This window comes from Stenella coeruleoalba, assembly GCF_951394435.1.
Source record: "Stenella coeruleoalba genome assembly, chromosome: 11".
In the NCBI taxonomy this organism is placed as follows: Eukaryota; Metazoa; Chordata; class Mammalia; order Artiodactyla; family Delphinidae; genus Stenella; species Stenella coeruleoalba.
This window is the reverse complement of record NC_137157.1, coordinates 285705-301778: the sequence shown is the minus strand read 5'-3', so window position 1 is coordinate 301778 and position 16074 is coordinate 285705. Positions and strand designations below refer to the sequence as shown.

The window sequence follows — 16074 nt, the reverse complement described above, 5'->3', positions numbered from 1 at the left end:
CCCTGGGGAGAGGCAAAGGCCCCGGCGGGCACCCCAGCCCCCCTTACTGTGACTACTCACACTCAGCAATGACCTGTGGGGCGGGGGGCCCGGGACGTTTTTAAACCTAGGCTGTGGAGTCTGGACTAAGCTCCATCCACGTCACTCACAAGTTTCTGTTTATATTTCTAGCTTTTTTTAATAAAAATTAAAAAACCCAGAAAACAGAAGTTTTCACAGCCCAGGGACCTGGCACGCCGGTCTGTGCCCACCTGCCCCGCCCCCAGCCCGCTGGCCCCATTCCCTGGGCGGATTCACACCCAGTAGCCCTTTCACCGAGAGACCAGGTCACACAGCAGCAGTCACTGTAACAGACTGCCACATACACACTCGTCTCACACTCACCTGTGGGTTTTTGGTTCCGTTCCATTTGGGTTTTTAACTTTACAGGGTCAGTTCTGCTTCACCCCTCCTTTTGTATGGAGTTCCAGCTGGGGGATTTCACCCCCTGCTCCAGTCCTGAGGCCTCCTGACCCTGACGTTGTGATACACCCCACAGAGATCTATGTTTCTTATATTATTATTATTGATAATAATTATTATAATATTATTATGTAATAAATTTATAAGAAATGAAACCATCTCTCTGTTGCCTGCTTGAGAGGAGGTGTTGGGAGCGCAAACTCTGCTGTCCCTTGGACAGCTCACACAGACCTCCCCGGCCTCAAGTAAGCATTCAGCCACACGCCGCGATCACCTGCAGATCCCCGTCTCTGACCCAGTCTCTCTGCTGAGCTCCACGCCCACGTGCCCGGCTTCTCCGTGCCTCTCTCTCTCTCCAAGTCCTGCTGGACCTGAGCCCATGCTTCCTGAGCTGGAAGCTTCGCCCTCTGCTCACCAGCTCAGTGAATGACACCTTCTGAGCTATAAGTCCGGTTGTCCTCCGTGGCCTCTGTCCACTTTTCCCCCTGGTATCCAGTTGTCCCTAAATTCTGCTGCTCCTGTCTTTGAACCCTCTTCTGTCTACCCGTGCTTTCCAGCCCCCAAGGCTTCTGCCCACGTTCAGGCCTTCTCCCCTCTGAGCCAGCTGCCACCAGCCACTGATGGGGCAAGTGCTGTGTGGCACCTGGTGGGGGCTGGTAGCTCACGGGAAGGGCAGAGGCACCTCTAAGAGTGAAAGGAGGAGGAACAGTGAGGCGAGAGGGCCAAGGAGACCCAGAGGGAGCCGTGGAAGGGCGGAGACTGCGGGGCCCAGGTCTGAGAGAGGGCCAGAAGCCGCAGAGGTGGGCTATCGGACCCGTTGGGCACCAGTCGCCCGGTGGGGTTTTAGGAGGGGCAGTGGGTGCACCGCCTGGCCACGCTGGGTCAAGGTGGAATGTGAATGTGACACACGACAAATGTAGACCTCGATTCAGGATGGGGCCTGGGCGACGCCTCCAGGGAAGCGTGAGGATCCCAGGGAGAGTAAGAACGGTGGATGGGTGAAGCCTTGTGGGCAGAAGCGGGGTGGACTCAGGAGTCTTTACCCGGAGGTGGGGGGAAGGCAGAGAAGCTCTGAGGAGCAGGTGAAGGTCTGGACGGCCTGCAAAGGAAGGTGAAGGCCCCAGTGAGGCTGCGACGGCGACTGCTTGGCAGTGGGACCTTGAGAGAGGCTCATCGTCTGTCTAGAAAGCCCCCCAGTTTCAAATTTTCAACACTTTCCAATTTTGGCTTCGTTTTCAAGTTAGAAACAGTGGTCATCCTACAGAAGAGGCCAAGAAGGGAGTCGAGGAGTGGGGGCCTGGGAGGGCCCGGGTGTGCGGGGCAGAGGTGGGGCCCCGACTCGCTCTGGGCCTGAGCGCCGTGGCAGCTGGGGCGCTGAGCTCCTCTGAGCTGCGTGTGGAACCCTGGGCCTCCCCGGAACTGGGCCCGGGACTTGGGGCGAGTCCAGCTTTCCAGTGGAGGAGAGGAAGAGCTCGGCAGTGGGAGCCGCCTTCCCTGGGAATGGCGTTGCCGTCCCGGCCCCCGGGGGTCTGGGGAGACCGATGTCCCCACGGGTCGGAAGCCACCCCAGTGCCTCAGAAAATGGGTCAGAACCTTCCAGATCTATACCAGAGAAGCCTGCAGCGGCAGGTGGAGAGATGGCAGAGGGACACAGGGCTGAGTGAGCTGAAGCCTCCAAACGCCTGTGACCACTTTCTCACTCTGGACTATGAACTCCCTGCCCCGCCTCTGCCTCGTCACGACCTCAGAATGTTCCAGCTTTATCCTCTCAGGGGCCCCAAGCAACTCACCAGTGCTCTCTCTGGAACCCGGAGCAGAGGCTGTGGCTCCAACCCTCCCTTACCACCAGCCGCCCCCAAGGTCCTGGGGGCACTAAGGCTGGCTGGACGATGAGGTTTCTTCTCTGCCGGGGGCCGTGCTGGAGAACAACAGAGGATGGGAGAAGTGAGGGAGGGGCCGGTGGGAGCCGGCAGAGGTTAAGGGTCAGTGTGAGGAAGACGGGGTGGGAGTTGGACTGTTCAGGTGAGTGGGGTGCAGAGTGCACAGGAGCAGGGCGGAGGGCCGGGGTCAGCTAGAGGGCCACGTCGGGGTGGGGAGGGAGTGGGACTGGAGACTGGGGAGAAGGAACCTCGCGGGGAGGGGTACGGGAGCCCCACCTTGGCCTGAGCCCAGCCCCCAGTAGCCATTGAGACCCCATCCTCTGGCCCCGGAATCCTAACTGTCCTGTACCTTCCCACCTCCCTCCTTTGCTCTTGGGAACAGCGTGGAGAAGGCCAACGCAGTCACTCTTCCATTAGGTTTAACGACAAAATTAAGCCTCTGCTGGTCCGTGTGCCTATCGCTCAACCCATGACTGTGGCCGGGAGCAGGTGCTCTAACCCCTCCAAGACTCAGAAGTGGGCGCTACTCTGAAGAGTCAAACAATAATTGTCTTCTGGGATCTAGACATTGGGTCTTCAATCTTTGTTACTGCATAACCCCTAAATGTTTTGAAAAACTGGGTACCACTTTTCATTTTGAAGTTTATATGTTACATTTTCATCCTATATTTTGGAAAACTTGCAAAAGTTATGATTTCCAGAAAATTGTACATATTAACATTTAAAATAAATGGTTACATCATTCTGTTAAATGACTCTCATGGATCTAAATACTGGATCAATTTTATGCCCATCAAAATCCTGTAAAAACACCTGAATAACCTTTTCTTTAACAAGCAAACCTTTAATATCACTTATAGAGTTCCTATTGCCATTTCTTGAACTATATTTCCAAAGCCTTTTTTGGTTACCTTATCAGGCACAGTCTGACACTGAGTTAAAATAAGCAAGGCCTCAGGTTGGTGAAATAGGACCTCGAAACCTTCAGATAGAAGAGGTGAGACCACCTGAGATGAGAGAGAGGAGAGAGAGAGAGAGAGAGAGAGAGAGAGACCTTGAACACTTATGTAAGGCAGAAGAGTCCTCCTGAAAGTCAAGTAGAAGAAACAAGTCCTGTGACACTCAGGTATGGGAAGTAAGAGATCCTAACAGATAAAGTATCTAAGAGCCCTGAAACGGACGGAGGGGAGATGAATCCTCCTTACGCTCAGGGAGCGGAGAGGGAGACCTCCCGACATGCAGTAGCAGAGAGGAAAATCTCGTGACACTCCAATAGTTGATATCTTTGAGACCTGATTGCATTTATATAAGGGAAATAAAACCTCCCGCTTGGCAGGAAGGGAAATAATGAATCTCAAACTCATCTTTGTAATAGGAGAGAACAAGACCTTCTGACCTGCGGGGAGAGTATATTTGGGGCCAGTCATGTGGAGAAAATAACTTCCTGACAACAAGGTGTGTGAGAGGATGTCTCTGGACATTGGAGAGGAAGTGAGGTGCCCCGACAATTAGGTAGAATAGATGGAAAAGCCTGATACCCGGGGACAACGAAGCCTCATGACACTCAAATAAGGAAGATGAGACGTGCTTGTACTAAAGTAAGGGACAGGAAACTCCTCGGTCACTTAGAGAGAAGAGGCAGGACCTCCAGACACAGAGCAGAAGAGATGAGACCTCCCGACACTCAGGGCCTGTAAGACCTCCTTGTGCTCACATGGGAGATAGAGATTTCATGACCCTCAGGTAGGGGAGGTGAGACCTCCAGACACCCAGGAAGGGGAGAGAAAGACTTCAGACAGTCAGGGGGTTGAAGGGAGAGCTTTGGACACTTATGTAGAGGAGAGGAGACCTTGTGGTGCTCAGGTAGAGAAGATGTAAGCTCACGACATTCCAGAAGGGAGACGACGGTCTCCTCAAGCAGGGGCTGGGAGACATCCTGGCAGTCAAGTGGGGATGTGAGAATCCCTGACACTCCAGTGTGGCAGTTGAAGCCTCAGAGTACTCATATAGGTGAGATGCAACCTCTTGACACTCAGATAGAGGATGTGAGACCTTTCGGTTCTCAGGCAGAGAAGATGGGACAAAGTGACACTCAGGTGGTGGAGTTGAGGCCTTTGGCCCCGAGATGGAAGAAAAGAGACATCGTCACAGTCAGGGAGAGGAGATGGCAGCTCCCTGATACTCAGGTAAGATATATGCCACCTGCTGGATGTTCAGTTGAGGGGCATGTGACCTCCTGAAGGTTACATGAAATGAGAAAGTAGGGCATTTCCTCAGAGAAGATGCTCGGGTGAAGGAATCGAGATCGGCTGACAATCTGAAAACTCTTCACACCTGGAAAGAGGACATGAGGTGTCCTGACAGTCGGGTGGGAGAGGTGGGGCCTTGTGACACTCATATAGGTGGAGTGCAACTCCTTGACATTCGGATAGGCCAGCTGAGACCTTATACTCAGGTACAGGAGCTAAGACTGCTCCTCTAGTAGGTAGAGATGCGACCTCCCCACACTCTTACAGGGGAGGTAAACTTTTTAACATCCAGGTAGGTGAGGTGAGCATTCTCCTACTCTGGAGGCGAGATGCTGTCTCCTGACAATCAGCAGAAACTTTACTTCATGACATTCAGGTAACTGTGCTGAGAATTCCTGACACTCAGGTATAGGAGACAACACCCTGCTGCCCATGGCCCCAGGGAGGAGACCTGGAGACACTCAGGTAGAAGATGCCGAGAGCCTGTGGAGGGAAAGGTGGGCTTTGTAGTCTTAAGCTGGGCGAGTTCAAAATGGTCTTCAGAAAGCGTGCTGACAGCACACGCTTGCAAGAGGGAAAGACAGTTTCCCCGCAGTGTTAAGGGTCTGTCAACATGTGGAGCCTCTCTCGAACCGCTGACATTTTGCACCATCTTGTCGCAGAGTGGCTGAGCTGCCCCTCAGCCTGTGAGTTGGAATGGGACTGTGGCTACAGCTTGCATGAGGGTCAGACCCTGAACCTGCACAAAGGTGGAACCTCAGATGGTGTGGGACCTTGGAAGATAACTGGGACTGCAGATCCTGGCCTTGGGACAGAGGGAGGGGGCTGCATGTGAACCCGCGTCACCCTGGGGCGGGGGAAACCTGTGCAGGAAGTTGGGAAGTCACTTCAGCATGAACCGGTTGAGCTAAAGGGCTCCTCCTGCCTGGCCTGACTGCTTGGAGGGTGGGCGGTGGGAGGTCACTCTGCTGATTGGTCAGAAGGCCATGGAGCTTTGTGAGGTCACTGGGCTTCCAGGCCAGGCTGGGGCAGGAGTTTGGTAGAGATGCTGCCAACTGCCGTTCTGCTGGTCTTGGCAGTGTCTGTGGTCGCTAGAGATAACACCACGTGTGAGTAAGTGTCAGAGACACCAGGGGCGGGGAGGGTGTCTTCTGAGTAACAGACCCCACCCAGACACCCTCTGTCCAGGGCTCTGGAGGAAGCCAAGCTGGGGCCTCAGCCGTCCCCCGGGTCTCACAGCGCCTGTTACCCACATCCCCAACCCGGACCATCCCTGCTCCCAGCATCCTCATCCCAGAGCCCCCAGGGCCCCAGACGTCCATGGTTTCCTCCAGAGATTGACTCCTGGGGCCCTGCAGCACACAGGCCTGTGCTCCCTCCCCGCCCAGTGACGGACTTCACTGCCTCTTGAACGGGAGTCTTGATTCTCAGGAGCTCCTGTCCTCCCGCAGACACTGGGACACCCCCCCCCCCCACTGAGGGTGACCCCAAAGGCCCCAGGGTATCGTCAGGCGGTACCTCTGGGACCTCCACTCCATGTGTAGAATCCCAAGCCCCCAAGGTGCCCCGCAATGCCGATGGCTACCAAACTCCCACCAGAGACACAGAGCCTTGACCTTCCCCACTCTGGGCCGCTCCCGCCCCAGTGTGCCCCCCTCCCCTGGGGGTCACTGTATCTACCTGCGGCTGCTCTCCTCCTACCATTGTCCAACCCAACCCTGCAGCCCCAGGACCTGCTGGCTCTTCCCGGAGTTTCCCACACAAGATTACCCACCTCCGCTCCCACCTTTAGCCTCCCCCTCTGATCAGGGAACTCCCATACTTCTAGGGCCCTCACAGTCTGTCCTAGCTACCCATGGGCCCCTCTATCCCCACCTGTGACCACACTCACAAGACCCAAGAAATGCCACCCCTGGAAAAGTTCCTGGAGCCCGTGGCTTCCTGTCCCATCACAGCCGCCACAGCACCACTGCTCAGCCGTCCCCCTGGATCCCACACCCTCGAGCTGCCCCTGCTTTCCCAGGACCCCACAGCTCTTCCCCACTGTGACCAGCCCCATGGCCCTCTCCCCCAGTTGTGGAGGCAAGAGGACAGGCTGGCCTATTCTTGATTCGAACTGTGCCCATGGTCTCTCCTCAGTGGCCCCTGCGGGCTACGGTTCAGGCAGAACCCGCAAGGGGGCATGCGTATCATCGGTGGGCAGCCCGCAGCGCTCGGGGCCTGGCCCTGGATGGTCAGCCTCCAGGTCCTCACGTACCACGACAATCGGCGGTATCACGTGTGCGGGGGCACCTTGCTCAACGCCCACTGGCTGCTCACTGCTGCTCACTGCTTCCGGAGCAAAACGTATGTGCGGGAACACGTGGAGGGGGTCTTCAGAAAGGCTCTTCTCAGAACTGGGCGTTCTCCAAGGGTCTGTGTGCCGGGGAAACCTGATGCTTTGGGCCCCGTGTGGTTGACCCACACCCGCTGGGGATGGGGTGCTCCAAGGGTCACGGTCACCAGCCGGTCCACAGTGAGGGTGACCTGGCTTACCTCTGTGCCCACAGCAAAGTTACCGACTGGAGGCTGATTTTCGGAGCAAAGGAAGTCGTGTGGGGAAGCAATAAGCCGGTGAAGCCGCCCCTGCAGGAGAGATACGCTGAGAAAATCATCATTCACGAGAAATACTCCCCGGGCTCAGAGGCAAACGACATCGCTCTCATGAAGATCACCCCTCCTGTTCCCTGTGGGTACTTCATTGGACCAGGCTGCCTGCCCCAATTTCGGGCAGGCCCACCCAGAATTCCCCAGACATGCTGGGTGGCTGGCTGGGGATTCTTAGAAGAGAACGGTGAGTACTGGCAGGGAGAAGTGCTGGTCACCTCGTTGGTGGTCCTTGAGGTGAAGGGGAAATATGTGGGCGCCTGCCCTAGCCCCACCCAGTCCCCAGCGTGGTGCTGTGAGCGGGTCCAGTCACTGTCCCCTTTCACAGCCAGAGAAAGAGAGTAGAGTTCCCTGCCCAGGGCCCCTCACTGGTGGCTGGTGTGCCCCCCGGGGAGAGGCAGATGGCAGGCGCCAGGAGAACCTTGGCGTCTTTAGCATGGGGTCGAGGCTGTGCCTGGAGCCCCAGGGTGAGTTCTGGAAGTGGGGGACGTGCCCCGAAGTAGCACTTGGAGAAGGGCTTTAGACTGATCTTCCCTCTCTCAGTGCCTCAGTTTCCCCATCTGTATATGGAAGGGCCAGGTCACGTGGTCTCCAAGCTCTGCGACTCCTGAGCCCGGCCCTTCTGTCCTAGTGCCACCTCTGCTCCACACGCTGCCCAGCAGCCCATCCTGCCCAGCCGTGTCCTGTTACTGCGCGTGTCCTCTGGAGGCCGGGAGAGGGGCTGGCGGTGGTTGTGGCTTTCTGCGGGTCAGCAACGGGCAGCAAGGTTCTGCTAGGGGGGCAAGACGGAGTAGGACAGGCCTCTGCTCGTGAGCTGCCCGTTCAGCTTTCCGTAGCTGGGTGCGTGAGTCACATTAGGGATGTGAAGATATGATTGAAATTAACTTAGCTTTCAATCTCTTTTGTTCATTGATAATGGAAAATCTGGGATTCCTAACTCAAGGCAGTTCAATCATTTGGGGTTTAAAACTCAGTATTTTTTTCTTTTTTTGGTAACAAAAATCGGTAATTTTGGATGCTTCCCTTAACTCGTCTTCTCCTCTCTCACAGTTTGCTCTTAGTTTCTGATAGGATTGCCACCTATGCTGTCCCTCGGGGAAGGGCATCTCCTCCCAGCCGCCTGTGCTTTCACTGGCCTTTGCTGACTCACAACCTTTCCTCCCTGGCCTGGGGTGTCAATCCCTGTCCGGCTGTTGGTGTCCGTGGCTCTGCCATCATCTCTAGAGCAAGTACACACTTTCTTCTTTTCTCATCCCCTGGCCTGCCCTGCTCTGCCCACCCGTCCGACGGGGGTTCTTTTGGGGGTTCTTGCAGTCCCTGGAAGGCTGATCTCAGGATTTCCATCTGGTGACCGCCCCCCCCACCCGCCCACCAACCCCACCTCTGCTGTCCTTTTGCTCAGGAGAACTGTGGGCTCCCACCTATACCCTGGACGTCATGCAAGACCTATTTTGTTCTAGAATCACCTTAAATTTAATGAGATTTCTATCTTTTTTTTTTTGCAAGCACATCCCCCACCTTTAAGGCCAAGTCTTAAAGAAACCCCCAGCCTCCTGTGATATTCCTTCCGACCTTCCTTTTCCTTGACCTACCTGTTCCTTGAACTCGGATGCTTTGGGGCTGGAAGAGCACTTTTGGGAATCGGCCTCTTTTTCCATTGAATTTTTAGCTCCTGCAGGCTTTTTTGGCATTTGACGTTTAAAGCCAAGGTGCTGGGACTGAGAAAACTCTTCTGTGTTTCAGGACACCTGGCTCTGAACAGTGAATCTCATGGCTTTCAAGACTGTGGGCTCTGCCGTAGATTTAAGAGGCCACCTCAATGGCCAACAAGCCAGGCTTGCCCTTGTTATTTCCGTGTTACCCCTACCCGAAGGGCAGTGCGCGTACAAAACCCTCATTGCTGCTTGGATGGGAAGGAAAGGTGGGGGCTGAGGAGGCTGGAAGCGTAACCTAAGCCACGCACACATGCATTCGGCAGCCGTCTACTGAATGCTGCCCGTGCCCGCCCCACCCGCAGCGCTCCACGGGGCGCCTGCCTTCCAGTCTCGGCCTTCAGAGCCGCGCTCCGGGTCTGCCCCTCCGACAGGTCTGACCTGGCAGCTCCCATCTGTACTGCAGACGATGCTCAAGCCCACTGGGCTGTGGGTGCTGCTGTGGCAGGGCCAGTGGAGCCCTCCTGTCTGTGGGACCACGTGATGCAGAGGGGCGGGCGCGTGGGCTCTTGGGCTCCAAGCCAGAGGCGATGGAGCTGGCTGCTCTGGCCCCAGCACAGGCTGGGCCTTTCTTAACCCCTGGTCGTGGCCGAGCACCTGAGGCAATAAAGGAAGTTCTGACGTGGCCTCAGGGGTCATTTCAACCACCCGTGCCCCTGACAGGTCTGCCTGTGTGTGGAGGCCCTGCCTAGCCCTGCTCTCTCCACATCTCAAAACAGATACGAGGCACATGGAGAGGGACTCATCAGACCAAGTCCAGCGGGTCCCATCCACAACCGGGTGGAGGATAGAAAGCAGGGGGGTGACCTATAGCCAGAACGAAAGGCATGGTCTGGACTTGAGTCTAGAGAGGAAAACCTGGGTGTGAATCCAAGCCGCACCAGGTCCCTGCCGTGACCCTGGCAAGTGGTGCTCCAATCTCCTGATGGGAGAAAAGGGGAATAACCGTTCCTAACTCCTGAGGCGGCTGTGAGGAGTGAATGGGACGAAGCCTGTGTGATTCATCGTGAGTGCTCAGCGCATCCTCAGTATAATTGGTAACATGCCCGCTGTCAGCCATCACCTACCATGAATGTACACGACGCTCCAGCTGTATCCATCCATCCTCCACCTGCCGTCTGCCCACGTGCACCTCCTTCCTCTCTCCTCCACCTCCATCTCCCGTCTCTCTTCCGCTCTTCCAGCTGTGTGTTTTCTTCCCTTCAGGAGTGGGTAAGGAGAGGCCGGGGGCGTTGACTTGCATGGATCCCAGGTTTAAACAGAGCATTTCAGGACGATGGGGTTTTAGTGGAGGGAGGAAGGCTTTCCCGGAACCCGTCTTCTGTGGTCACTGACCACGGAGTCGCCCGGCTGTAGTCCCCAGGATATCACCTGTACTGCAGGAGGCACGCGTGAACATCATCGACCTCGACTTCTGTAACTCGACCAGCTGGTACAACGGGCGCATTCGTTCAACCAATGTGTGCGCAGGGTATCCTGAAGGCAAGATTGACACCTGCCAGGTAACTTTCCTTTGGGTGCCCAGGCCCTTGCGGACACCTCTTTTTTGGATCCCTGAGCAAATTTCCCCGGTCCCGTCTTCCAGCATCTGCAGTCACAGTGAGCTTGGGAGGTGACACCCACCAGCTGCCCCTACAAAGGATCAGTCACCACTTGTAGAACTGTATCCCGCCCTAACGCAGAGATCATATGATCCAGACGCTGCTCCAGAGAGGCGCTTACCTCTCTTCACCACAATGCAAAGCAGTCAGATCCCCTGTACACACATGCTCACGTACGCACGTAACACCACGTGCTCAGGCACATGGATTTGCTCATCCTGCCCCCTCACCGCGAGGAAACCCATGACAATCCACACCCTTCTCATCCCAGAGAGGCTGTTGGTGCACCTCAACTCTACCACAGCCGCCTGTGTTTATGGCAGCAGGGAACCGTACGACTGCAAAAATGCCTCCCAGAGTCTATGACGCTTCTGGGCAGGGAAAGTGGCTCCGGCAGAGAGTGACTTCTGTGTCCTTCTGGGCAGGGGGACAGCGGCGGGCCTCTCATGTGCAGAGAGAGCGTGGAAAACAGCTACGTGGTCGTGGGAATCACAAGCTGGGGGGTAGGCTGTGCCCGAGCTAAGCGCCCCGGAGTCTACACGTCTACCTGGTCCTACCTGAACTGGATTGCTTCCAAGATTGGTTCTAATGCTTTGCACATGATTCAGTTGCCCACCCCTCCCCCTCCTTCTACTCCAGCCCCCCCCACTAAACCCGCCTCCACTCAGCCTTCTATTCGCCCACCTTGGTACTTCAAACACCCTCCTCGACCACCTCCCTCCCAGAGCCCCACTGCAGTGGCCCGACCCCAACCCGCAGCTCCACCGCCCCCCCCTCCCCCCCCTGCCCCCCCTCCCCCACCGCCACCTTCCACTAAACCTCCCCAAGCGCTTTCTTTTGCCAAGCGACTACAGCAGCTCATAGAGGCCTTGAAGGGGCAGGCCTTTTTTGACAGAAAGTGCACTTATGAAATGGAGACCACAGACATCCCAGAGCAGCCTGCCTCCTTCTGATCTGACCCCCTTCTCAACGGACCCATTGAACCCCTCACTCCTGAGGAAAAAAACTCGAAATAACTGATTATAGATACAAATATAAATATATGTACGTAAAGAGATGCTCTCTGGACTTCTTCCTCTCTGCCCTCCCCAACTCAATCCCTCATCTCAACTACCTTGTCTCCTCCGTTCACCGCCCGACAAGTTGGAACTGCTTGTATTAATGATGTCAATTGTGGTTCTTTTTAAATCTTGATTTTAAAAACTAGAACAAGGTGACCTGGGGCTGTGGTCCAGGTAATCATTTAGCGCTTAGCGTCTCTGCATATAATCAACGGGCCTCTCAGCTCCCGTGAGGTGAGCTGACTAGAAATGAAGGGTGTGCGTCCAAGTCTGCTGGAGGCCATGCTCTCCTGGTGGTGTGAAGAGACAGACCCACGAGAGGAATCTGTCCTTAGTTTGCTTCTTCTCTCCTCCTTGAGGTGGAAAATGCTGCCCTGGGCCTACGATCTGTAGCTGACACTTGGGTCTCCTTCCTGGAGAGACAGGGCTGAGCTCAAGGAACACTCTGATGGGAGCCCGCAGAGTCTAGGCGGCGGGTTCTTGTCTACCTTCTGCAAACTTCCCATGCACGTGACGGTAACCTAATCCCCTTCTTATATTTTCACTGTTGATATTACTCTTTGACTTCCTTTTTTTCATTTATCGAATACAGACATTTCCATATTAGCGCATATGGACCCCTTCTCTAACTACGCTCCGCAGTATGGGCATTTTTGAGCTATAGTGTCACATTTCCTTCCTAGGAGGGAATTTCCAGTCTTCCATTTTAGCTCCCCCCTCAATGTGCACGTTTCCCCACATCTGGTTCATAACAAATTCATCAGTCCTTGCCAATCTAATGGATGTTTTAATCTTCATTTTAAAAATTATGAATGAAGCTGTTTATAAGCGAAGCAAGACTCTTTTTTTTGCGGTACGCGGGCCTCTCACTGCTGTGGCCTCTCCGCTGCGGAGCACAGGCTCCGGACGTGCAGGCTCAGTGGCCATGGCTCACGGGCCCAGCTGCTCCGCGGCATGTGGGATCTTCCCAGACCAGGGCACGAACCCACGTCTCCTGCATCGGCAGGCGGACTCTCAACCACTGCGCCACCAGGGAAGCCCAGAAGCAAGACTCTTTGATCGGCCTTCATGTCCCTAGCCCTGAAAATGGCTACTCTAGCCCTGAATATGGCTCTGTGGATACTCTAGCCCTGAAAATGGCTCACAGATCCTGGAGCAGAAGCCCCTGCCCACAGGGGCAGGAGGAGCAGGGAAGAAATGGATAAGCAGTACGTTGAACCAATACCGAAGGGCATCCAGGCATCCGAGGAATATGCTCACTCTTTCCCTGTGGGATCGTTAGGCAAATGATAAGTATTCTCAAAAAAATAAAATTCAGGGCTTCGGACGCGTAGGCTGTATCTGTAGGCCGTATCACCTTCCGAGTTCCCATAGGCCCCTAAGACACAACACGCTAGCAGGGACTGAATTAGTGAAAGGGATACTTTTTCTCACCTCATAAAACTAGGTCTCTTTTTAGTGTTTGCTAATAAAGGGAAACAATTGACTCATTACTGCTCCTATAATAACAGACAAGCACAAGTCAACAACTTGCCCACAGTCAGTTTGTTCCTACTTTGGGGTGGTAAGTAGGTTTGCCCTTCCCAAGAAGCGTTTCCTGTGCAGCCTTACTGACCTTTCTGTTGTTTGTTTTCACTGCTAATTTCCAACATATGCTTTGATCTTGCCCCACTCATTATTTCTTTTTCCCCAAACTCTAGAAAATTGAGTTTTGATATGTGCAATCAAGGAGAATTCATTCATTCCCGTGATATTATTCCTGGAGAGAAAGATAAACAATGCAGAGCCCAAGGCTGGGACTTGCTGGCTACCATCTGCGTCTCTCCTGGCCGGCCTGGGCACTGAATTGATCCTGTTAGCCAAGTGGTGAGCACTATGTTAAGCTCATGCTAAACATCATGCTCGGACAGACTCCAGAGCTTGGCTGGAATCAGATGATTCCTCAGTCTATATACTTTGGGAATTTGTAAGATTTCTGTTCATTTTAATTTTGGATTTTTAAATTTTTTTTTTTTTTTTTTTTTTTTTTTGCGGTACGCGGGCCTCTCACTGTTGTGGCCTCTCCCGTCGCGGAGCACAGGCTCCGGACGTGCAGGCTCAGCGGCCATGGCTCACGGGCCCAGCCACCCCACGGCACGTGGGATCTTCCCGGACCGGGGCACGAACCCGCGTCCCCTGCATCGGCAGGCGGACTCTCAACCACTGCGCCACCAGGGAAGCCCTGGATTTCAAAATTTTTGAGATAAGAATCCAAGCTTCTAACTTTTCACCTTGATTAAGATGACTTAAATCTTGCGTTATATTAAAGCACTCAAATAAAACTATGCTCCTCATAGAGAGTAACCATCAAGACGTGGCTTAGTGATGATGAACGGGCTGTTGTATCATTTCAGCTCCGCTTTGTTCTTCAGTCACTGAAACACGGATATCAAGCCAAATATACATATTTTTCACATATACAGTATTATACCACTTTGTAAAATAGAGGCCATTTCCTAAATGACAATCTACATTCTTAAAAGCAAATAAAAAATTCTACATATTTCTTCTTCAGTGCAAAACCTTTGAAAACAAACTCATTCAGAAAAGTGGTGCTTTACGTTTGGCTAGCTGTCTATTACCTAAATCATACAAGACACAGCTATGAGAAAGTAAAGAAGGAAAAAAATTAACAATAGTGGCAATATAATAATTTGAAAATTATGTGCGTTCAACCAAATGTTAGCTGACAGCTGCAACAAACCAAACCATGATTTACTGAACATTCTAATCAGTTCAAACTTTATATTATTATTATGTTAGGAAATAAATTCTCTTATACCACTGCTATCTCCTATAGGTAATTTGTTTAGTACGATTACATTCAAGGCCTTATGATTGTTACCTCTTAAACTATACCACGTGTGTTTAAGTATTCTGTGAACTATGTAGAACAGAATATACTTTAAGATTAAACAGCACTTCTCTATTAAGTCTTTTTTCAGAAGACTGCAGAATCAACCAAAAATGACCTTCCATAAATTTTTTTCCACATTAAAAATGATAAATGGTTCTTATATGATCAGAAATTTTGTTCAGGTCAGAAAAATGTTACAATAAACTGGAGTTTTAGTGTTCCATAACACCTAAAATCTGTTTGTTTTATTTCTTAGTAACATTAGCATAAATCTACTTACAAAAATATAATTCAAAAGTTAAACTTCTAAATAAATTCCAGCTCCTTTCTCAGCTCTGATTTTTTTATTTACTTAAATCAGCAAATCCATTTAACATAGAGGTGAAGCACCTAAATAGTTCAAAAGATTTTTCTCTAGCTGCCTAAAAACGAACTGATTAAATCATATGCAATGCAGGAACATCATTTCAGTTCACACCAGACCCTGAGAAGTTTCCAAGAAATGCGACAAGAACAAAGCCACCAGGAGCGTCCCCTATTGGTTTATGTTCAGTAAACATCGGGATTTTTAAAATATACAATAAACGTATACTGCACCAAGAGTATCAACAGAGGTGCTGAAGCCACATATGGAAGCGCGAAATGCCCTGCTTCAGATATTCTAATTTGTAAATAAATACCTATGATGTAACAATAACACGTTTCCACAGTGATCTGGGAACAGTGCCATTTTCTTGCCAATTTAATGGATTAACTTCCTTAACTAACTCTACAATTAAATACATAACACATGCTTCTTTTAAAAATGTGCTATAGGGACTTCCCTGGTGGTCCACTTGTTAAGACTCCACGCTCCTAATGCAGGGGCCTGGGTTTGATCCCTGGTCAGGGAACTAGATCCCGCATGCCGCAACTAAAAGAGACTGCATGCCGCAACTAAAAAGGTACCGTGTGCAGCAACGAAGATCTTACACCCAGCAACGAAGATCCCATGTGCGGCAACTAAGACCCGACGCAGCCAAATAAATAAATAAAATGTGCTATACACAATTACAAGACACTGGAACTAAGCTTAATCACACTTTAATTAGTAAACTCACTTTTGTTATGTTTTTGTTAAAGGAAGAACAATGTGTTGCTATGATACTTCTAATGTAATGAGTTTTGTTCAAGATTATGAAAAGTTTGAATAATTTCCCTCCAGACCATTTCATTTCAAATTTATACAGCTTGTTTAGTTACTTGACCAAGCCAGAAGAAAATAAAAGGAAAAAAGACACTCGGCCGGATGAGATAAAGAACGCTAACACGAGGTCCAGGCGCAGCTTGGTTTTTCTGTCCCAAGTGCCAGCGAAAGCAACGACAGACGGGTGTACACCTAAACAGAGTGCCAGGTCAGCCCATTTTTACTGGGCTCAAAATTTTTAATCGAGTGATGAAACAAAATTCACATTTTGTGGCAAGACAAGAAACAATTAAACGTAAAATTTCTCTCTCCCGGTCTGGGCCTCTTCAGACCCTTTAGTGTGTTCTGTGCATCTGCATTAACCAGACCTCCTTAGGTGAG

At 52.1% G+C, this 16074-nt stretch overlaps 1 protein-coding gene across 1 annotated transcript; it reads left to right on the top strand.

Annotated features, from left to right (window-relative positions):
• Window positions 1-5636: 5636 nt before the first annotated feature.
• On the top strand, window positions 5637-11503 carry ACR (acrosin; the record flags this gene model as incomplete). The annotated part of the gene is made up of 5 exons (XM_079936530.1): window positions 5637-5704; window positions 6731-6937; window positions 7141-7424; window positions 10306-10451; window positions 10976-11503. 5 exons carry the CDS (start codon window positions 5637-5639, stop codon window positions 11501-11503), a joined length of 1233 nt encoding a protein of 410 aa, XP_079792656.1.
• Between the last annotated feature and the right edge of the window lie 4571 nt (window positions 11504-16074).